Source organism: Apteryx mantelli, chromosome 2, assembly GCF_036417845.1.
Source record: "Apteryx mantelli isolate bAptMan1 chromosome 2, bAptMan1.hap1, whole genome shotgun sequence".
NCBI classification, from domain to species: domain Eukaryota; kingdom Metazoa; phylum Chordata; class Aves; order Apterygiformes; family Apterygidae; genus Apteryx; species Apteryx mantelli.
In genome coordinates, this window is record NC_089979.1 from 129,071,955 (window position 1) to 129,094,670 (window position 22,716).

Here is a 22,716-nt window from a genome sequence, read left to right on the forward strand (position 1 = left end):
AATAAAAATGCCTATTTCTTGAAGACAGAGGAAGCGGAAGACACTTGGCTCTCACAGACGCATGCTTTGATTTTAACTTCAGAATGAAAGTAAGCGAGTACTACCCATACTTCCAGAAACCTCATATAATTAAAGAGAATTTTGACCCATTATTTCTGAACTGTGGCACTAGATTGCCTAATTTCCTGTCCTTCTGTCTTTGTCATTCACTTTGGTTAGGCGGTTAATCCCCTTTGAAATTAATAGGCATGCACGCAAAGCACAGAGGTAAAATCAGTGGTTAAGAGCATACTATAAATTCTATTCTAAGCCATTACATGAGTATTTTGTGCAGTGGCCTCTTATTAGAAGTGTCCAACTTTTCGCCATTGATTGATCTGGAAACTCAATCTGGAGTTTCCTCTTTTTAAACTCTGCATGTGAAGGAGCACTGGGTAAGTATGAGAAAGTGCATCTAACGTTTGTGAAGCAGATTGGAAGGAGTTAAATGGGAAGGGAATGCTAAACACTGGCACTAAAATTGCTTTTGGCATGCAAATACCATGCTTTTCCTGACATAAATATTTTCAGAATAGGCCATTAGAGTTCAGGTATATAAAACCCTGCTTTTACTGGAAATTTTAATGTTGTAGTAAACCCAGAGATTTATGGTGAAAAATTGATGTCTGTTATCTCACTTTTATCTTTTTAACCAGCCAGTTTTATAAATGCTATATCTTTGATCTGGCTTTTTCCATCTAGAGACTAAGCTATATACTCTAATAGGAAAGTCATTTTTAAACAGCTTCCCGCATTGAACAAGCACGGTATTGTGGATCTGGCAAGAAGATGTAACATGCCATTACCACAGATGTATAATGATCTATTCAAGTATTTTCCAGTGGGGGGAGAGAAAGCTTTTTATCACCAAGAGTAACCCTCTAGTAACAATATGGCTTTACGGGGGGGTGGGAGGGGTCTTGACATTTATTTTTTTTCTGACCGCATGGTGCTTTGCTCTGTGCCTTGTGCACTGCCCTGGCCCATCCGTGGGCCGTGAGCCTGGGGGCAAGGAGGGGGCTTGGTCTTGTGTCGGCCACCCCACGTCCGTGAGGAATATTTTCCTTTCTTTGTCTCCCTCAGAGCAGCTGAGTCACTTCCTGTTTTTAAATCTTGGCTTAAAAACCTTTTTTTCTCCCCAGCTTACAATGGATTCTCTGTGAAGTGTGCAGGGATCCTGCATGGAAAGATAGTAGGTAAAAATAAAGCGTACTTTTAGATCTTTCATTGTTTTGAGGTTCCTCTTAGAAACCTCCTCACCCTCGTGGGAAGCTCTATGCAGTAGTTAGAAAATGTTAGCAGCAGAAGTACACCAGACAACAGCCTCCTTTTTTTTCCTCTCTCTTCTCCCCCCCCCCCTTCACTACCCTGCTGCGATTACTCTGGCAGTTGAAGACGTGCCATGAGCAGCAGGAGTCAGGACAGGATCGGGTGTCAGCGGGAACGAGAGAGGAAGAGTGTGAACCGAGAAGGAAAGATGGGCTTCTGCGCGCACTCAGGAATTGCCCCATAAAGCTGTGTGTCATTCAGTGAAACTGTGAAACTTGGCAGATAAAGCTGATTTGTTTCTTTCACAAAATCTCGTGTTGCAGAGTCATAGTGTTCTACCCATCTCGGCGCTGGGGGAAGGAGGTTTGCACTTTCCTGTTGTAGAAACAAAAGCGAGTGCTCCGGGTCCTTCCTCTGCTCCATGTCTTCTTTCTTTTATCTGTCTTCTCAGAAATGACGGTTAAAACCTTAGGAAATTTCCTTAGGAAAAAAAATTTTTTAAATTCTTTCTCAAAAAAGTGATAGAAAAATTGACTTTGGTTAATTCACTTATCGTTTAATCTGGGTGGAACTGGACAGGGGTTGGCGTCGATCCTGAGCATATCCCATATTATTAGGGTGACCTTGGTTAAGTGGGTTGTCATCACTGAGTCTTGGTTCCCACTCGTAAAATGTAGATAGCAACTTCTTGAATCAAAAGAGATGCACAGAAGAGAAACTGCCTTAAAATCTCTGAGGTCATTCATATATCAATGTGCACTTTCCCACAAAAATTTGTAGAAGTGGGGGGAAAATAGACCCTGATATAATTGAAGCCAAAGAAAAAAGTACAGAATGGAAAATGCTTAACTTATGAGAGGATAATATTGACCACTTCAGACAGCTCCTTGGGGCCAGTCAGCCCTTTCAACAAGTAAGGCAAAGACTGCATGTGTTGACACACAGATGAAAAAGTGTGCTTCCTGAATATGCTTTACACATGGGGTCAAATCAGCTCAGACCAAAGGTTCCCATTGAGGGTGGATGACAGCACAAATATTTTAAATGCTCTTATATGATCCACCTACAGCCAGTTTAATGAACGGACAGCAGTTTCAGGAGATGCTGTGTATGTGAACCTAAGGACAGGTTCCCTGGAGGAATGCACCGCGCACCTGCCGTACGTTATTCAGGAGTTAATGTTTAATGCTTTCGTGGCCTCATCCGGCGACATGTCCTTAGGAGCTGGCAGAAGCAAGGACTGCTGAGCACTTGGCAGGATGTAGCCCTGTTGCAGGTTGCAGGTGGTCAGAAAGAGCATTCTCCGTTCCTGGTTTTGGCTGATGGAAGGCACAGAAATGTGTGGGAGAATCTAGGAAAAGTACAAGTTTAAGTCATTACATGTATAAAGAAAAAAGGGAGCCAAGTAGAGAAGGCTCTTTATAAAATATAAAATCATGTTAAAGAACGAAGACGGCACAACATAAGGAATGTTTGGTACATGTTATTGAAACTGAAAAATCAGAGTATGGAATGAATTATAATTTAGCACAATCCATAATTTTACAGTTTTTTTTTTAATTATTTATCTTGAGTTATTAGATTTGGTTAAAGATAAAACTCATCGACAGTATCTTGAACATCTCTACATGTCTTAATGACAAATGAAAAAAGTCCTTTTTATTATAACCTCACAATTTTTTAAATTTTCATTTGCATTGTTTCCATATAATTCCCTTATTTTACAGCGTATTTCAGATAGGCATTGTGTACATGCGATTCCATAACCCATCAGGCTTCAGTGTTGCCTCAGTACCTCTGATTCAGTAAATCAGATCATAGGCAGCATGCTGTCATATAATAAGGTGTCTGATCCTTATTACCAGTTTGTTGATGCACAGACTCCTTCAAATTGACCATTGCAACACATGGTTTCCCCTGAAACTAGCTGTGATAATTAGCGTGGCTCTAATGAGACAGAATGTCACTGATCTTGTGCTGAACTGTCGAGTATCGACGCTACGGATGGGAACTGTCAAAGCTTGCCATCTGTGACAGAGCTTGGCATATTCCATTTGCAAGGTAGAGCATGCTCAATAGACTGTTTTTAAACAAATGGTCCATTTCTTGATTAGGACTCGGTGTTCTGTTACCGTGGAAGACTTTATGTTATAGTTAAACTTTTTCCTTTTTTTTTTCCTTTTTTTCCCCCCTTTTTCTGCTGGGTTAGCTTGTTAGGAAATGAAGATGTTACTAATTCTCAAACCTGTGTATTTTCTTTTTAATAATGGCCTTTTAGCTTTTGGTGGGGAGGGGGGAAGTTAATCATGTATTCTTCTGCCTTCCCCCAGTTATTTAACTGTAGTAATTTTAAAGCTAACACGGCTTTTTTCTGATTTTTAAGCAGCGAAGGATATGGGTAGGGTGGTTTTGAAGGCTAGAGGAACAAAAATACAAAAGCGTTAGATCGTCTGAAGCAGGAGCATGTGCAACTTGGATGAAGGAACTGAAACGGTCAGGAGAGTAGGGCGTCTAGGCTCCGGAGAGCAGTCCTACAAAATGCTGTACAAAAAGTCCAGCACTGCTTGTCATTCCAAAATATGCTTTGTTGCTTTTTATTTCCTCCTTCTCTGGCAGACCACACAGGGCTTGTTCTGAAGAACATTTTCACTAATCTGATCAGGCAGCCAAATACGCCGGGAAAACTGCTTTAATGATCCCACTAATTACCTCAAGTCAATATGAACTGTATTATTAGACTGAGGGAAAATATTCCATTAGGTCTCCCCCTTGGGAGTTTCTCCGCTTTGTGATGTCACCGAAGCCTTCGCCCTCTTGCTTGTAATTAATTTTATTTACACACGCAGGCACGCACAAGGTCACACCTGCACAACCGGAGCTGGCCAGGGAGCTAGTGGCACTCAGGCTTAATCAGATCTGTCATAATTACCATTCTGCATGTTTCTGACACACGCTGTGAAATATTTCAATTTAACTGCCGCTACCAGCACAACCAGATGTAGTGTGAGTGTGGCTGCATTGGAAATATTATTCCTCAGGATAAACTCTCTCCTCCTCCTTTTTCCTCCCACCCCCTCTCCCTTTTACAGCTAATGTGGCACAGAAGCTGATGTATCCTGTAAATCTTGAATGCAGCGCTAGATTGATAACAGCAGATTAGACAGTTTAACCACAAACAGCTTGTTCATTTTTCACAAATGAAAACCACATGTGGTGTAACTAAAATTTCAGGCTCCTTTCCCCCCCCCCCCTTTGGTTGTTGTTTCCTTTTGTGTGTGTGTGTGTGTGTGTGTGTGTGCACGCGTGCTTCTGTGAGTGTGCTAAGGTCTGCCTTTCCCTGTAAAGGAGTGAAATAAAAGTGTGAACGTATAGGGAAAAAGAGACACTGCTTTCGTCGGAGATTATTTCTCCATGACCTTTAATAGAAGCCTTCCCTGCTTTGGCAAAGAAATCAGGTATCACATGGGGGGGGGTTGTCTCTCACTCGGAGACTTTTTAATCTCTGTTTTTTATGCCCACTTATTAAAGAAGTCATCCGACTGTGCTGTTTTTCAAAATAACATGCCAGCAAGCACCTCACTTTAGGAAGTACTTCTAACCAAAAATGTAATTTTCACTGCTACCTGAATTTAGCAGAAATAAAATTTTCCACCAAAGGTTTTCATTATGAATTTTGCCTCCTTGCTAACTCTTCCCTCTACCTTCTCCTTTGGGGAAAAGATTCTTTAAAAAAAAGAATCCTCAAAGTATCTAGAATTTTGGCAAATGGGAAATTGATTTTTTTTAATGAAAACATTCTGATATTTCTTCTCATATGAAAATGGAGTGTGATTAGTTTTTAGGAAACTAAATGTTGTCTGGAAATTCTTTTTTTTTTTTTTTTCACAAATCCAATTTTTCCAGTTAAGTTATTCAGCTTGCCCTAATGAAACAGATTTGAATACTTCGTAAGGTTTTTTAAAACCATTATTGTTGACTAATTTTCCTACACTTAAAAAAAAATAATGTGATTTTGATAGAACGTTTAAATTATAAGTTTCAAAAACAATTTTTACAGCAAGGAAAAAATGTAAATGTGTAGACTGCAAATGAGTAGACTGCTCAGAAGATGTTGCAGGTATTGTCAGGTGAAGTGAGTGGTGCAACGCATTTGATAGAAATTCATCAAATCTAATCTGTAATAAGGTCTTGAAGGGACGTTAAAAAGAGTGGCACCAGTAAGAGATTGGTTGTTTTATCCATTGCCAATGATGTGTGATACAGTGGTAAAACTGAAAGCGCAGGAGTCATGCAACTAAGATTCAGTGTTTGAAGTCAGTCAAGAGAAGGCAAGCAGGATAACTTCTGAAAGCCGCGGGAGGCACGATCGTAGCACCAAACCTGGCTCCGTAGGTGACACCCCAGCCTGGTGCAGAGGCAGTTAAAAACCCATGCTGGTACCACTTGGCCCACGGTTGCTGGCTGCAAAATGGGTGCCTGCGTGCTGAGGTCAAGTAGCTGCTAACAATGTTGCTGTGAAGTGGGCGCAGGTTTGCCGACACTGGCACCTCCAGCAGACCCCAGTGAACAGGAGACACACAGACAGGGGCCACGCAAGCCTTGAAGGTGGTGCTCTGGCTGCAGATGTTTCAGAAATAAGTCTGGAGCAAGGCAAAGAGCAGGGCAGGATGGATTCCCATAAGAATAGGTAATAGGAGAAATGAGCTGTTAGGATTCTTGCATGAGTCCAAAATCCAGCTGTTAGGATTCTTGCACAGGTCCAAAATCCAGCTCCCATCTTTTTGGTAAAATTATTTAAAAGATATAATGCAGTCTGGAAGCACTAGATGACACACAAAAAAAAAAGGTGCGACACTCTCTCCCACCTCTCCTTTGAATCTTTCATTTTTAGTTTTTCTTTCTTCGGGAGAGGTGTCTCAGTTGCTGCACTGCAGCTGCGTGAATCAGCCCTTCCTCAGGCAGCACCTGCTGCCTGCCTGATGAGAGGTGCTGCCTCCGGCAGCAGGGGTTTCCTTCATCTCTCCTCCTCCTCTCTGTATCCTCACCTTCTGTTTTGCTTTCCTCTCGTCACCTTCGTTAATTCCTCTAGTTCTCCCTCTCCTCTTAGCCCTTCTTTGACTTTTTCCCCCCGTTCCTCTCCTGACTGCATGCTCACTATCCGCACGCTTCCTGGCTGCCTCTTTCTCTTCTCCTGCCATTGCCGGCTCCGTGCCGGAGCTGCGCATTGGCCATCGCACCCTGGGTGCAACTCCAAGCGAACAGCAGAGAAAGCAAAAGATAGCTAAATATATGACTACGCAGGAAATGGCAGGGTAAATTTCTCCGTGAAAAACTGAGACCTATGAAATACATTACTGCAAAGAATAAAGACATTTTATGAAAGCACAAATATAGTCTGAGAAGCAATTTGTTAAAGAAGTGACCAGGTTCAGGTGAAGGGTCATTGGGCCGAGGAAGGAATAGAAATAATAGATGAGTGCGCTTTCTCCCTTGCTGTTACACTGGATAATTCAAAACATGTAACGCCTGGAGAGAATGTTACAGGATTGCTAGGCGGTGGTGTGAAAGGAAGCAATGTTACCTTGCAGTTATTTTTTAATTTCACTGCGCCTATTAATTTCTCATTGTGTCCATTTTTGCTTTTCTCAAATTTAACCTTTAAGTCAGACTTCAGATTTTTGATTATGAATTATCCCAAATTGTTGTATATAATGAATAGACTACTGCAAGAGCACGGCCAGCTAAGTGGAGAAAAATTCCAGTTTGCAAATATTTATCTAACTCCAAATCTGCCAAATTTTATCTGAATGCACATTGTTATGCAGCAGTTGTCTTGTTTTTCTTCCTGTGTCATGTTCCCTTACGTTAGATTACTTCAGGATGGCATTTGAGAAGCAAATGAAGATAGTTTTCAGGATCTTGGATGCTGGGGCTGAACCATCCTTAGTAAAATTCCCTGATGGTTTGGGCCTCAATTCAGCAAGATTTACATATATATCAGTTAAATCTGTGGGATTGTTTATGTAACGAGTTAGCTGCATGCTAGGGTATTTTGCTGAACTGGGGTTTTAGTATCTCTAGTATTTGTAACATACAGGAAAAAGCTCTACCAGTAGAGGAACTTTCTGTTGTTTATATAAAAACAGTTATTGAAAGATATATGAAGGGCTTAAACAAGATTCTTCTTCTGTTTGCTTTGGGGTAGGCAGATTGCCTCACCTCTAAGCTATTCTTTCCCTATTCTATTTGCTATTCTTATTTAGCATGAGGAGTGAGTCTAACTAAAGGGATGAATTTTGGGGGCTCGGGGATGGAGGGAGTGGGGCAGGAAAAACCTCACCGGCTCCAGCCCCACCTGATATAAAGGCCAGCTGCTGAAACCTCGGTGAAATAGCGCTGGGTATAGCTTGATTGGCAGTTTTCTTAGCCGGAGAAGAAAAGTCTAATGCTGAGCATGGCTCTCCCTAGGAGTTTTTTGTCCCTTCTGGTTTTGAGGCTGTTCTTGTCCCCAGCACAACAGCAAAGTCCCCGAAAGCACTCTGCACCGATTCCCACCCTCCACCAGCTGGGAGGGAGAAACCTTGTCTCTCTCTTTTCCTTTTGACCCAGCTTTCCTACGCTTTTAATTCTACGCCCCAGCAACCATGCGACAAGTAGGGGTACTATAGCTTTCTCCAGGCTTCGCTGCCTTCATTTTTCCGTGGGTGGGATGTATGCTTCTGACTGCTTCCTTCTCACTTGCTGGGAGCTTTCTGTCTTTGACAGGTGTGGATTTTAAAGTGTTTTTTGTTTTGTTTTTTTAAGTGTTAGAGCATTATTAATTTACTGACTGTGTCTGTGGGTAGCAAAATCTAAAGGAAAATTAGGGAAAAGTTTATTTTCAATTTCTTTAAAACTGCCCTCACCTTTGGCATTATCATGGCATTAAGTGTTCTTTTTTATGAAACTGAGAACTACAGAATCTAACTGAATTACAAAGATAAATGTTAAAAGCAGTTTGCTTTTTATCAGAATATTTAAATGTCTAATTCAAATATGTATGAAAAAATTTAGTTAGGCCGTAAAATGCGAACGGATGTCCGAGAATGTATTTGGGCAGTGTATTTTTGTACTGATGTTGCTTGCTGGAACATTTTCTCAACAGAACTGAATTTACAATTAAGTCCAAATAGCCACGAGTTTGTGATTCTTCCATGTGTGTTAGATCTTCCTATGATCCAAAATGAATCCTGAAAAGGAAAAGCATATGACAAGAAGCCATGGATTTAAAATACTCCCTCTGGGAAATTACAATCTTTAAAATAAATAAATAATTAATTAAATCCAACAATATGATATACACATGTATAAGTAATTGTGGAAGTGACACTTTGGGCCTATGGCCTTTCTACTAGAGGTCTTTGCCCCAAAACAAATGTTAAATCTCTGTAAGTAACATAATAATAAACATTTGCTGTTCACATGTAAATTGATTGTAGTAAAAAAGATGTTAAAAACTGCCAGGCTCTTTCTGTTAAAGACACTTCTCTAATTAAACTGTTAGATATAGCTGCCGTACAAAAATTGATTGCACATTTAAGAATAAATAAATATGAGACTGTTAAGGGTTTTGGCTGAATTTAGGGTTGTATTTACTTTTAAGTGAAGCATTGGTATTACAGTGAAATCACTACTTCTCTTTACTTAAATAAAAGATAAAGGGCTATATATTTCCAGTTACCCTCTTTGAAACCCACTGACCCATTTTATATGCCTATACTATAAAAAGAAATATACCAGACTAAGACTGATTTATTTAATAATTAGCAGTTGTTTTTTCTTGTTTTGATTTTTTTAAGTCCATTTTTGTGATGTGTATCTTGTGGTTACAATACCAATTGAAATGTGTGTGTGAAAAAGGAGGGATGTGGAGGAGAGGAAGGCAGAACAAAACTTCACCCGCTATTTTTTACATCCATTACTTTTTCCCTTTTTTTTACATATGAATGTAGTTGCATTTTAATAAGATTTTCAAAGGAATGCATATTATGTTTTTGATTAGGTCTTGCCTATCATTGCTAGGCAATTGAAGGCAATACTGTAAAAAAGATAAATTTGAACAAGGGAAAGGAAAGGTGGAGGAGGCTGAGAGCTGAGAAACTAAGTTTGGGAAAAATCCTTTATTAGATTATTCAATATACTCTGATAATTCAGTATACTCTGTACGGAACTTAAAAGTAATGGTATTTTGCATTTTTAGTCAGTTTTAGAATTAGGTGTTAGGAGTGTTCTACTTTTTTCTTTCCATGAGCTGAAAGCGTGTCTCAAGTGTTGGTATTCAGGGAATGTATACCCCCATTTTGATACAGTTTCAGACCCTAATCCAGCAGGCTTTTTAATAGTACTGGGTTTTAGTCACTAATCTGTGGCTCCAAGTAGAGAGAGGTCTAATATGATAGACCAGACTGCAAGAACAGGGGAACAGGGCAACAGCTGTCTAGGTCTTTTTGTTTCTGTGCTTGTTTGCTGCTCGTCATTGAATTTTACAGGTTTCTTTAGAAAGCTCACATTTTCCATTTATTTGCTTGGATGTGTACAAAAATAGAAATATGTATTTAATTTGTAAGTGCTGCAACTATGGAGGAGAAAAGGCAGAGGGAAGAAGAGACATTAGGAATCTTTCTCCTAGAATGCCACAAAAAAATTCAGTGAAATATTATCAGTACCGCTACTAGCTCTTTGGGCATCTTTTTCACAACCCAGGGAAGAGGATGAGGCCAGAAAGATGTTGCAGCTGAATAGCAGGTTGAATAAAAAATGTTAGGAGATGTCATGATCTGTTTCAGCATTCTTCAAAGGAAGGTTTTGCTGCTAGTGAAGTTTACCTTTCTTCTGAAAAGCCCTATGAGGTTGTGGGGTTTTTAGTTTGTTTTACTAAATCTCATTTGTTATGATGGCAGATACAGATTTACTCAAAATTCACCTCTGGGCTTCCCCCTTCAATGATCTAGTAATGAAAGACAGTAAAACAGATAAACCAGAGATATCTGGAGATAAAGGACAGCTTCAAGTTTCAAACTTTCTCTGATTTAGTAGAATGCTCAAAGGCAAAGCCTAAATCTTAAGACTGATTAGTGTAAATAAAGTAATGAAACAACTGCCTTTCTGGGGACATTTATTATCACTTTAGGCCAGATCTCAAGGTGAGACATTCTGGTATCTCTCCTGATCTTCTGGAACAGGCTGAAAAACAGCTTTTGCTTCTTGAATTACAGTGCTATTGTTTTTGAGCAAATGGGTAAATCCTGAACTATGGAAGATTCCCAGCAGTTTTTAAAATTCCTTGAAAGTGTATGCCTCACAGAAGACAGTTCTTAAAATTACTTGAAAATATAAGCCAAACTGAAAAGATTTTCACTAACAAATGTGTCATTCAGTGTCAAAAACTACTAAACCAGATAGATCATTTGCTTTTCTAAAATTTTTGAAAATATCTGGTGACCCTTCTTGTAATAGATTTCAGTTCCTCCGGGAAGTGTTTAGGCATATTCAACTTTGCATAGAAGATAACCAGGTCAATTTATGTATTATAGGAAAAATAAACCTGCAGTCAGAATAACTCCAGCAGTCAGGAAATTCCAGAAGAATATTTAAGGCTACAAGGGACCATTCTGATCATCTAGGCTGTACTCATGTCTGAACCCACAGGTATTTCACCCCAAAAGAAGTCAAACTTAAATAATCTCAGCCTGAAAATAAATTTTGAATTAAATGCTCTGTTCTTATCCTGCAGTGGATGCTCCCTGCTGTATTTTTGGATAATACAAATGTCATGCAAACTGCATTTCTGAGATCAATTAAAGCAGAGTCCATTGTTACTTATTTGTTGCATTTGTTTGTGCTGAAGTGACATCTGTCTATTCTGCTTCACAATACCATATGTATGAGCTTACTTATTCAGAACTCTCTGAATTTTCAATCTTGTTGAGCACTGAGAAATCTCAGTTGAAGGGTTTAATGTGTTTTCCAATCAATGTGCAGGGGAAATTTGGCCTTATCAATTTAAATGCTGGAAATCCTTTCATTGCATTATGGAAGAATCTTCTCTAAGCAGAGATTATTCTTAAGAACTTCATAACATTTAAAGGTTAATATGTTAGGTAAAGAACAATATCTTAAGACAAACATTTTTATTACAGGACATGAAGGGATAGTTCTGATTAAATTACATGATTATTTGAATGGGAAAGAAGACAAAGTGCATCATTTCTTGCCCTCAACTTTAATGTCTTTAATCAAATAATGACCTTCTGGAAATAGTTAATTTTAAGCATTTGGAAAGATCAATACCACTTTGCCACCAAAAAATGGCCCAGATGATGAAATTTGATGTATTTAAAGTACCATTTCACCCTTTTAACCTAGTAAATAATTTAAAATGCTTTCAGTACTCCTTTGCTACCATTATGTATCTCAGTCAAAGTATTTCAAAAGCAACCTTTCTGTACAATGAGCAGCTCACAAGTCTGATACTGAAGGCTAAGACTACATGTGTACGTTGTAGTAGTGATGCCAACCTTTCTTCTTCTCTTTTATACATGGATTCTGTTTTGAAAAGAAATGGAAATCTCTGTGATGAACGCAGCCATTTGGAACAAAAATGAGATTTGTAAAGCAAGTTGGATGGCTTTTGAAGGGGAAGTCAATGTTTAAAGTTTAGTTCATGAGTTCTTTTCCTTTGTTTTGTCTATAAGCTTTTGTGTTAAAGGTGAAGGATTTGGATTGCTCAGACAATTAAGAGCCCATTTTACCAAGTGTAATTTCGTATCAGTGTTCTATAAACTGGAGTGCCTTCAGCATTGTAAATAAAAAAAATTGCCCTCTATTAGCATGTTTGTGGGCAGATTAAAAACAGCCTTCATTAGCATAAGTAACACTTACAGATTCTTTTAAAAGTAGAAAATTATTTGCTGAATGATAAATTGCTAGCTTTATAGTTAGTTGCTGAAAATGTGCTCATTCAAAATGCCTACTTTAGTTTAGTCTACAATACTCATTTTTTTTGAGCTAGAAGTACCGTTTAATGGATTATGTACTTAGTCTTTGTTCATAGTGGATGCTGAAATGCAATTCACACTTTCTGCTAAAATGTTTGTATCAAATACCTTGCTATTTAGACTGATTCTTTCTAACACCGTATATTTTTATTATACTATATGCCCCAGAGACTGATACAAAATAATCTCACTTATACTATACCAAAGAAAAACTGTTCATATATTAGCAGCGATACTGTAAAATGTTTTGCCCTTTTAGATTCAAATTACAGCTCTTTTTAAAAGTGTTTGATTCCTTGTTAGTTATGCTGTAAGAAATATTCATCATTTAACAAATTATTATCAGTATAACAAATACACCAAACAAAAGAGTTCAGTTGCTCCACCTTGAAGCCCTTTCTTTCCAGGCTAGATATATTTGTTGTTGATTTGGGAGGCTTTGCCCAGAGAACATCTTTAATGATTGTAGTGCTACCCTCTTTGATCTAGTTAGAACTGGTATTTACACCCTAAGTGCAGATTTAAATCATCAATTTTTTGGTTCCATAAGAAAGATACAGGAAAGCAGAGTGGTTTGTTAGAAACTCTAAGTGAAAGTAGGAGAGAGCAGAACATTTTATTTAAATACAGCACAATTCAGACTATCTGAATAAAATATCCGTTGAATACATAGATAAAATGGATATATGCTTTCTTTAAAATAAGCGTGCTCATGGGTCTTGCAGATTCTAATGTTTGTCAGTTACCCTCTTTGCGCTTTTCCTGCAATAGTTTGGCAGTTCAGCTTTCACATTTTTTTTTTCCTCTAATGTCTTATATTTCTTTATTAAATCCCCATCAGAAAATCAGACAGAAGACTCTTATTTATTTTAAATATCATAGGTTTAGCATCTTTTTTTTTTCACCATTTTCTTGCTTACTGTAGCAAGACCTTTGCAGATGGTACTTGGTTGCTTGAAAGTGCATAACAGTATTTTCTTTGTAGCAGATGGATTTAAGACTTTAGTTCCCAGTAAATGTAGGTTTACAATACATAACTTTACAGGATTTGTGTTGTATATAACAGGTTTGAACATATTATCTCAGAATTCATCTGCATGGCATTTTCAGCTTATCCAGGGCCCATGCCAGTATTTTAAGTAATGGGGAGAGCATAGTGATTGATAGCAGCTAAAGGCGTGATTTTGAATAGAAACAAAGGTTTTAGAACAGAAGGTGTCAAATTAAACTTTGTCAGTTTGAAAAGTAGTAACATCCTGAAAGTTCTACAAACATATTTACATGTGGCTAATGTTTATATTTTGCTTTGTACTCTCTTTATATTCAGTGTAATGTTGCCTGGCAAATTTGCTGTGTTTTAAAATTAAGGTTGTTCCCAATGTCATTGCGGAGTTTGGGGGGTTTGCCGTGCTGCATATTGGCCTAATTATTCTAAGGCTGTTTTTTAACAATGTACTGTATATGCTGTATAAACTGATTATGATCTAATTTGGGTTATAAACATTTCTTTATAATCTTACCATTTTTTCCTCTTCTCGTAAGATTATAAACACATGAAAACACAGTGGTTCAAGCCTTCTTTTGATTATACTGATCTTGTTAAATCAAAAATATATCATTTGAATTTGACAGAAATTGCTCTAGACTTAAATGAGTTTAAAAGGACAAAATTCAGCCCTGTTAGGTTCACGTGTAAATTAAACTACATTAACTACAGCACTTCAAACTTCTTTAGATCAAATAGAAACAAAACTTACAAATTTTACAGAACTTAAAAATCACAATTAGAAAGTCTGGCTGATTATTTATCCAAGAGGTTACAAAAACATTTCATACATTCTCATTTAGCTGACTTTTATGTTTGAGCTTTATGTTAGATACAGAAGTCTGAACCTGAAACGAAGTGCTCTTTTTTTTTTTTTCTTTTTTTTTTTTTGACCAAAAGGAATCATACTGGCATGAAGTTTTTGGTCCCTGAGAAAATTAAACTTTATAGCTGCTGTTACTGCCCATTTATCGTCTCTTCTGAGACTACTTGTGAAATCAGCTTTTATAAATATATTCAGAAATAATTAATGAAGACCAAAAAATTGTTTCAATCCTTGTAATTTTAGAAAAATTCAGTTGGTTGTTTCCATGTTGCTCAGCATGCATTTCACGAGAATATAGATCTACTTCTTTAGAAATGTGAAGAATACAGTGGAAAAGAGACATTTTGTTAGCATTTCACTCTATTCTATATACTGCATCAGAAGCATCTGATTTTGGTATCTCAGAATCACTGTTTCCGTGAAAGGCTAGCAGAGGCACACTTCAGCTTACAATTCACCAAATTATTTTTAGATAAAGAATTAGAAGTATTATTTCAGTGCAAAGGTTAATAGCAAACTACTGGAAATGTAATATTAGTTATCAGAAATTAATAAAAATAAAGACCAGTCTAGTAAGCATAGAAACACAGAAAAGACAATATAGCAGGGAGGAATTTCTTAGTTAATAAAAGCTGTTGTTGTGAAATACATGTTTAATCAGCATAAAATGTGATTGCTTAGGAATTATTATTATTACTGGACATTTAAAAAGAGTTTCTACTGTCTTTTCCAAAGAACATCTGTGATGCACATGGTCACCAGACAGAATATGTGCAGCTTCTGAACGGATGGTGTAATTTCTTTTTAAGTCTATACATATACCTTAGAAAGCTGTAATGGAAGGGGACAGGTTGTCTCTGACCATTTTTTACTTTCACTGAACTGCTGTGATAGTCAGCTTTGCTTTCTGTTTTACCAGCATTAGAAAGAGGACCTAATGTGAAACAGTGCAGACTCCAGACACCCAAAGGACAGTTGCTATGCTTTGGGGTTGGGTGGAAGTTTTTTTGAATTAAAGTTTTCATAACTGTATTTTAATTAAAAGATTTTGGTTTGATTCTATTCACCTTCTTCTTCCTTCCTCCCCTATGCTTTCGATTGCACCTCTTCTAACCTGTTGCAGAAAAGTAGTACTACCGTTCAGCATGATCCTGCCTTTTTCCCATGAAAGCACAGGGGCAGAGAACGGCGAGAGCCACGTGTCAATTCTGTTAGGTGCAGGGATAGCCCGTACCTTAACCTGCTCGCATAGCCCACGACATCTTATGGAGAGGGAGAATTCAATCATCCTTGCTACTGTTTTAAAAGTAGGAAGTGCAGTTCTAGCTAGGACATCCTGCGCGTTTGAAGGCATTTGGCCACGTTTCCTAATGAGCTTGCCAAGCCACAGTGCCCTTGCAGGACAATGCCTGTTGTCTGCCGTTAGCACCCTGCTGAACAAGGAGTCGCCCCAGAGCCCCATTCTGCCCCGTCTCGCTGCAGCTCTCTTCCCTCGCTAGCACGCCTACTGAGCATCAGCCGATTCGGGCCCCCTTTACATTTTTGCTTTCTCAACTCTACTACCACCGTCTCTCTAACATTTGTCATTTTGATTATTTCTGTTTTTCAGGGGCATTTTCTCCTATGTCATTTGCTCCGTTTTCCACTTATATCCAAGAGCATATATTTTAAATTTTTATGCGCACCTCACTAAATATTTTCTTATACAATATGAATGAATTAAGATTATTTCTTTACTTTCACCTCTTCCTGTTATGCTGATATTTTTACACTGCATTTATTAACTGCTAGCTAAAGATATGAATGTCTTCAAGAAAATACGTATTATATCTCTATTGTATCTATGTATCTATTGTATCTAGTAATAGAACTAGTCTGGATAAACCATTTTTAAACTACCACTGCATATAAAAAGGATCTAAAAGCTTCTGTACATTTATATTATTTGTTGATTCAATAAAATGTCACATTATCTTTCCTACAGCATTAAGAAATAAAATTGCATGAACATAGTTTTGAAAACAGATCCTTGAAGCTAAGAAAAGAAGTATACATGATGTATACACGTAATATTTTATGTTTCTAAATTTTAATATACCAAAAAATTGCTGCTGATGCACACTGTCCTAGCTACTGTGTTTGCACTATTCTTTTAAATCTACCGGTACAAAATTAGGAAAAAATCCTCAATTAAATTTTACAAAGACATAAGAAAACAATTGTTCAATTGCCAAGATGAATTTTGTATGTCTGTTTTAGAGGCGAATTAGCAACGGCTGCAGTTCTTGCAGAGTGCGCTTTTGGCCACCTCGTCGCCTGTTTCCCCAAACCCCGTCTGCATTCGAGGAGGTGCACTCTCAGGCAGCTTGCTGGGCTGTCTTCTGGAAATGGTGTAAAGGGCAGCCCAGAAACCTGCGTATACCTTGCCAACCCCCGAAACCCTCGTAGCATACATAAAACTGTGAGACTGGGGTTTTTTCATGATCTATGAGAAAAATCCTGAAACAGATAAACATCTATCACATGAAATAAGTTCACCTGCAGAGGCGCCTCTACTCATAGCAGATAGGAAGAAGATATTACTTTTCAGCATCTAGTCAAAAGATTCCTTTCTTTTAAAAGGACATTAGGGAGCTCCTCTCTCATGTTTTACAGTAGGCTGCTCTACAGTCAAGGCAGATATTTGAAGTAGTTTCTTATTTTGAGTAAGAAAAACTGTAGTGCCATGATTTTAAAAAATGCCCAGAAGACAGCCTACCAGCTACTGAAACACAGTGTTAACGCTCTCAGATGGATGTAGGCTTACATAAAAGAAAACAGGCAAAAGAAAATTGGAGCATATAAGGGATTCTGCCTTGATCAATAGGTGTGTTTCTAAACAAACTACACAGCTACTGTGTGGAACCAACAAAAAACATGCTTTCTCAAAGGCTCACGTTTTGCAGGAGTCTGAAATAACGTGGCAGCCTCTTGGTGTATCGATGTTTGCTTTAAACCCCACATTGAAAGAGAAAGTCATTTGTAACCAGGGGAGAGTGTGCGAGAATGCAGCATTGCTAAAGTACACGTTTCGCCCTCCTTTGCCCCTCGTGAAGTGAGGGAAACTAATATTTTGCTGGTGTTATCTTCAAGGGGTGGCTCTGTGAGCTGTTGCGTTGGAAAGAAGATCCCTCACCAGAGAACAGGACCCTCTGGGAGAATCTCTCCATGATCCGAAGGTTCCTCAGTCTTCCTCAGCCTGAACGAGATGCCATTTATGAACAAGAAAGCAATGCAGTTCATCACCATGGTGACAGGCCTTCCCACATTATCCATGTTCCAGCAGAACAGATTCAGGTTAGTTTACCTTGGCCAATCCAGCAGAGCACTAAGTAAATAAAGCTTTAAACGTAGCAAAGGAAATTAGTGTTTCTTTCCTTCTGGCCAGACTAAATACAGGTCTCCTCCTAGCGAGAGATAACAGTGCGCTGCCGTCCACCACCAGGATTGAAAGGAGAGTGGGTGACCACCCACATCTTTGTTTCGATTTGGGTTTTTTAAGCTTGCGTAGATACGATGGCTTGTGTGCACCTGTTTGCTGGTGAAGGAGCAGTCGCCGGTGTTAGCTGTCCATAGCTAGACAGACGTCAGGATTGAAAGACAGAAGTACTTGGTGTTGTTTTTCAAATTTACCAAAAAAGTGGGAGGAAATTGTTGTGCTGTCATCCAAAACCTTAAGTACAGTCAAAAACCCTCGACAGTGGTGGTTCACCTCAGGTAGGAGCGAAGGGAAGGGGATCCAGCCTGAATCCTCATCCTATTTTAACCCCAGCTGAGACGTGGGATGAGTCAATGTTTGTTTGTTTTTCCTTTAGACCCCCTCTCCCACCACCCTTGGGAAAGGAGAGCATAGAGGCGCTTTCTTACCAGGCCTGCTGACCACTGGACCGTGGCTGGGTGCTGCTCCGCAGGTGAGCTGGCACGAGTTCAACGGGTCAGGGAGAGAAATGAAGGCTTGCAGGACCTGCTCCACACCATGCCTTATATCCCAGCGCAGCTGCGGCAGGGCCTTGTCGTTCGGGGATGTGCGACCTCTCCGCTCGCGCAGTAACCGCATGTACGAGCGAGGTGGCCCACAAACCCCGGAGCATGGCTGGCTGTTATTTTTGGTAGCGTAGGGTGGCTCAGCAGCATGGACTGCTGTCTCTCCGAGCCCAAGACTCTTTAAACCCTTCCCGTTAAAGATCTGAGGTCAGCCTTTTATCGGCTCCCTCTTAAAAGGCAAAAATTACCCATGCTTTTCAGAGTTCCCAACTTCAGCCGAGACCTAGGATATCACTTGCATTACTTATATAGAAAAATATTTACAAAGCTAGGAAGGATAGAGTTATCTAGCAACCAGAAACAACATGAGTGTATATTAAAGATAAAGCAAACTGAATAAGACAATCCCTTAGGATATCAAGTACTAAAATAATTGTGAAAGCCTGGAAACTTGCTGTTTGATTTAGCAAAAAGAGAGAGAAAGATCTATATTAAGTAATAAAACAGCACTTGTTTGAAAATGTACAATGTTTTTAATAAAATCACTTCTTAAGTGGATAAAAGGAGAGGCTTACGTGCAGTATAAACATTCTACCACTATGCCACTTACCTAGATTTTCTTGCCTTGTTGATAAGTTGTGTGTTTGATCTTGCAAATATTATTCACATAAGCAGTTGCACTGTAATCTCTTAATATGACTTGTAAGAGTAAGGATTGGGAGATTGGACCTGAGTTTTGTCTATGCTCTTCTACACTGTAATTGTTGTAGATGCATAAATATGTAGTTAAGACACAAGTTTTCAAACTGTATGTACAAAGCCTCCAGTCTTGTAAGAATTTTATGTGCTGAGAGTAGAGTCTTGAGTCTCTTTGGGATTGCTTGAATGGGACTGCTCACAGACCATAAAACATGAATGTATGTGAATAAGGATGAGACAAGAGCCCTAATTCCACCAGCATTTGTGTCTGATTTTATAATAATAAGATCAGTCAGAGCAGTGGCTCCTAAAGTGCTTGTTGAGACCTATGTGAAGTCTCCGCAACTACAAGTGGCACTGCAAACTGGGCAGAAATACAGTTCATCCAATATTTACACTGTTCATGCAATATTTTGCGCTATTTAGGGTCTGCAAGTGGGCTGCAAGTGGAAGCTTGGGAACAGCTACTGACTGACACACACAAAACTGTCAAAGGGAGACTCGCAAAGGGAAATGAAATCTAGTGATAGCAACTGCTTGTTTTGCTGCTGTTGTTTTTTAATAATAACTGGTGGTTTGTACCATATGACGAGAAATTTGCTGATCCAAAATATCTTACTAACCAGTGCTTCCTGTGCTGTAAAGCAAAAGAATTGTCAACAAAAACAGTTGCTGATAAATTTACTTTTGATTTTAAACATGATCTTATAATGTACTCCAGTGGTGGATGAGAAAAACATTTCTGTCCCTAGGGCTCAGTGCCTCACCTTTTAAGAATATTTCTGAATCCATGCTTGCAAAACTTCATTTTAAGCTATTGTTAATTATTTACATCATGATTTGCTTTATCTTATTCTTCTGATGTGCATACTGGCTCATTTTTATTGCTTGAATTTTTGGAATGCAGCATGTTCCCTTCTAATAAGAATAGTGCAACTTATTTAGAGCTTTTCATCTTAGTGCTTTATAAATATTAACTAAATAATCCCCAGCACAAACACTGAAGCAGGTAAATATGTTTGTTCCCTGTTTATATGTTGGGTTACTTGAACACAGGCAAGACAGACACTCTCCGAGACCACAGGCAAGATGGGTCAGAGCCAGAACTGGAAATAAAGAATTCCTACCTCCAGATCTCTTTGTCCTTGTCGAGACTGGCTTTAACAGCATGACGTTAGACACTTCCAGCTAACGCATTCTGTCGTAATATTTGCAAGTTTGACAAGACTTCAGTGCATGCTAAGGTCAGATCAGTAGTGGGATATTTTAGCACTTAGCTAAAATGCTCCCCTACTCCCCGTTCCCCCCAATTCCTTAGTCTAACCATTGCTAGAGATTTGCAGCCCTTGTTTTTGGGCAGCAGCTGCTGCTGCTGGCAGAGCTCCTGTGTGTTTGCCCTCATCTGGCACTTTTCTCACTTTGCCCTTGCTACAGTTCTGGCTAAGCTGGTCAAGTTAATCCTATACTATGTCACCTACTTAGCATTTTTTCTTGTCTGCACTTGACTCATGGAGCATGTTCATTAAAATTTGTTAGCTAAACCACACTGATATCACATCATCTGCATTTTCAGTTAGACAAAGACTGACAGTTCCACCTCTCTGTCTGTATCCCACTTCCCTTTATCCTGAGTCTCTGTTTACACACATACAGACACATGCGAGGTATGCAGGGGGTTACTAATTCATATTTTGATTCTGGTTCTCCTTAGTACCAGCAATAATGAGTTCTTTTTCTTTTTCTCTCTCTTTTTTTTTTAACTTAGCCTTTGTTTGTAGCTTTGCAATTTTTTCTCTGGATTTGCTTGGTGACACAAAAAACGAACAAGATTACGTGTATGAAAAATGATGTGCTTTGTCTTGCAGCAACAGCAACAGCAACAACAGCAGCAACAGCAACCAGGTCCCAGACTACCCCCAAGGCAACCGACAGTAGCATCACCAGCTGAATCTGAGGATGAAAATCGTCAGAAACCCCGACCACGAACAAAGATTTCTGTTGAAGCCCTCGGGATCCTACAGAGTTTCATACAAGATGTAGGCCTGTATCCAGACGAAGAAGCAATCCAGACTCTCTCCGCTCAGCTTGACCTACCCAAGTACACCATTATCAAGTTCTTTCAGAACCAGCGATATTATCTCAAGCACCATGGGAAGCTGAAGGACAATTCTGGTTTGGAGGTGGATGTCGCAGAATACAAGGAGGAAGAGCTGCTCAAGGATTTAGAAGACAGCATCCAAGACAAAAATGCAAACACGCTTTTTTCAGTTAAACTAGAAGAAGAGTTATCAGTAGAAGGGAACACAGAGATTAATGCTGAATTGAAAGACTGATCTAAAAGTATTATTTTCATTCAACAGTGCCACTGGTATTTACTAATGAAATGAGAATTCCATCTTACGTTCTGTCAAAAACCTTTATTATTCATTGTTTGGCCAATGAATCTTCCAAAACTTGCACAAAAGTTGAAAAGAGGATAATGCAGACTGCACTAGATGTTTTACTCTGTTTTACAAACTGCTTCGCAGCAACAGATGAAGCATTGAGGATTGTTTGATATTAATTTGTGTTCACTGGATACACTGTGAGTGTACCCAATAAGCATGATACCAGTGATTTTGATTCTGGAGCCTTCAGACAAGCATTACAACTTCTGTGATTTACTGTTTTTTGTTTCTGTTTTGTTCTTGTTTTTTAATTATTACTGTAGCACTCCACACTTGATCTTTGGAAACTCACATTTATTTAAAAAAATAAAATAAGAGTTTGTTACTCTTGTTCTATTGTATGTTACAAAAGAACTATAGACTGTGGAATGCAGTTTAAAGATAACATATGCCAACAAATGCCTTGTATTATATGGCACTGCCGTAATTCAGATTTGTTTTCTTTTGGAAATAAAGGTCACTGTATTTTTTTTTCCATTCTCATTGTTACAAGGTTTTAAAGAAAATGAAAAAGAAAATGTGAAACACAATTTAGTCCTCATTATTTATTTGTAGAACCTGCAGCATCATGTTGTAATTAATTTTTTTGGAAGTTTCCGTTAAATGTAATATTGCTTCTCTTGTTATCATACTGATTTTTTTTTCTATTTATAAATGTATTTTGATGGGCAGTAAAACAAAGTGTCTTAAAAGTTTTAAATAGAGAAAATGTGCTTTACACAGTTGCCTATAAAAAGTGCTCTATGTTATCCAAGCAATTCATACTATAAGCTTCACTCTTATTGTTGTATGCAATTTTTACTATCATGCAAATAAGCTTAGGTAAATAAAACTAATAGATCACCTTAGAAACTTATGCAATTAATGTGAAAATAATTGATGTTTGCAATGTGTCTTCCTTTGGTTTACAATCAATTTTAAAGCTACAGCTGTATAAATTTTCTGTATAAAGGTGTATTTCTTTTTTATGAGTTTATTGCTATGAAAACACCAGTTATTTTGTTACAGCTGGCTGTTTTTATAAGTGTATCACAATTTTCTTTATGCAGAAATGTTCTGACTAGGAGTGGTTATTGACTGTAACTACACAATTAAAATTGTTTGTATGGTATGATATGGCAGGGTTTGTCTGCGTATGTGTGTATCTGGGAGGAATAACTTCTTAGTGCACATTGTACCTTCTTGCCACCACTTTGAAGATGACATTTCAATTGTTCTCTTTTAAAATCACAAACAGATTTTTTTTAATGACCTTCTTAAAATTTGAATTTAGATAACATACTTCAAAAAGAAACACAGTTTGCTTATGAAGATCATAACCTGTCTTTTCTT

The 22,716-nt window shown here is 38.3% G+C and overlaps 1 protein-coding gene across 5 annotated transcripts in view; it reads left to right on the top strand.

Moving 5' to 3' along the window:
• SATB1 (SATB homeobox 1) overlaps positions 1-22,481 on the top strand; it is a 76,571-nt gene extending 54,090 nt beyond the window's left edge. For 4 of the 5 annotated variants that reach the window (XM_067291520.1, XM_013941422.2, XM_013941426.2 and 1 more), the window contains 3 exons: positions 17,348-17,551; positions 18,070-18,165; positions 20,803-22,481. In XM_067291520.1, coding sequence (XP_067147621.1) covers positions 17,348-17,551; positions 18,070-18,165; positions 20,803-21,270 — 768 coding nt within the window. In that variant the 3' untranslated portion in view covers positions 21,271-22,481. The remainder of the gene's footprint in view (positions 1-17,347; positions 17,552-18,069; positions 18,166-20,802) is intronic. The other variant, XM_067291522.1, reaches the window with a different exon arrangement.
• Positions 22,482-22,716: the final 235 nt, after the last annotated feature.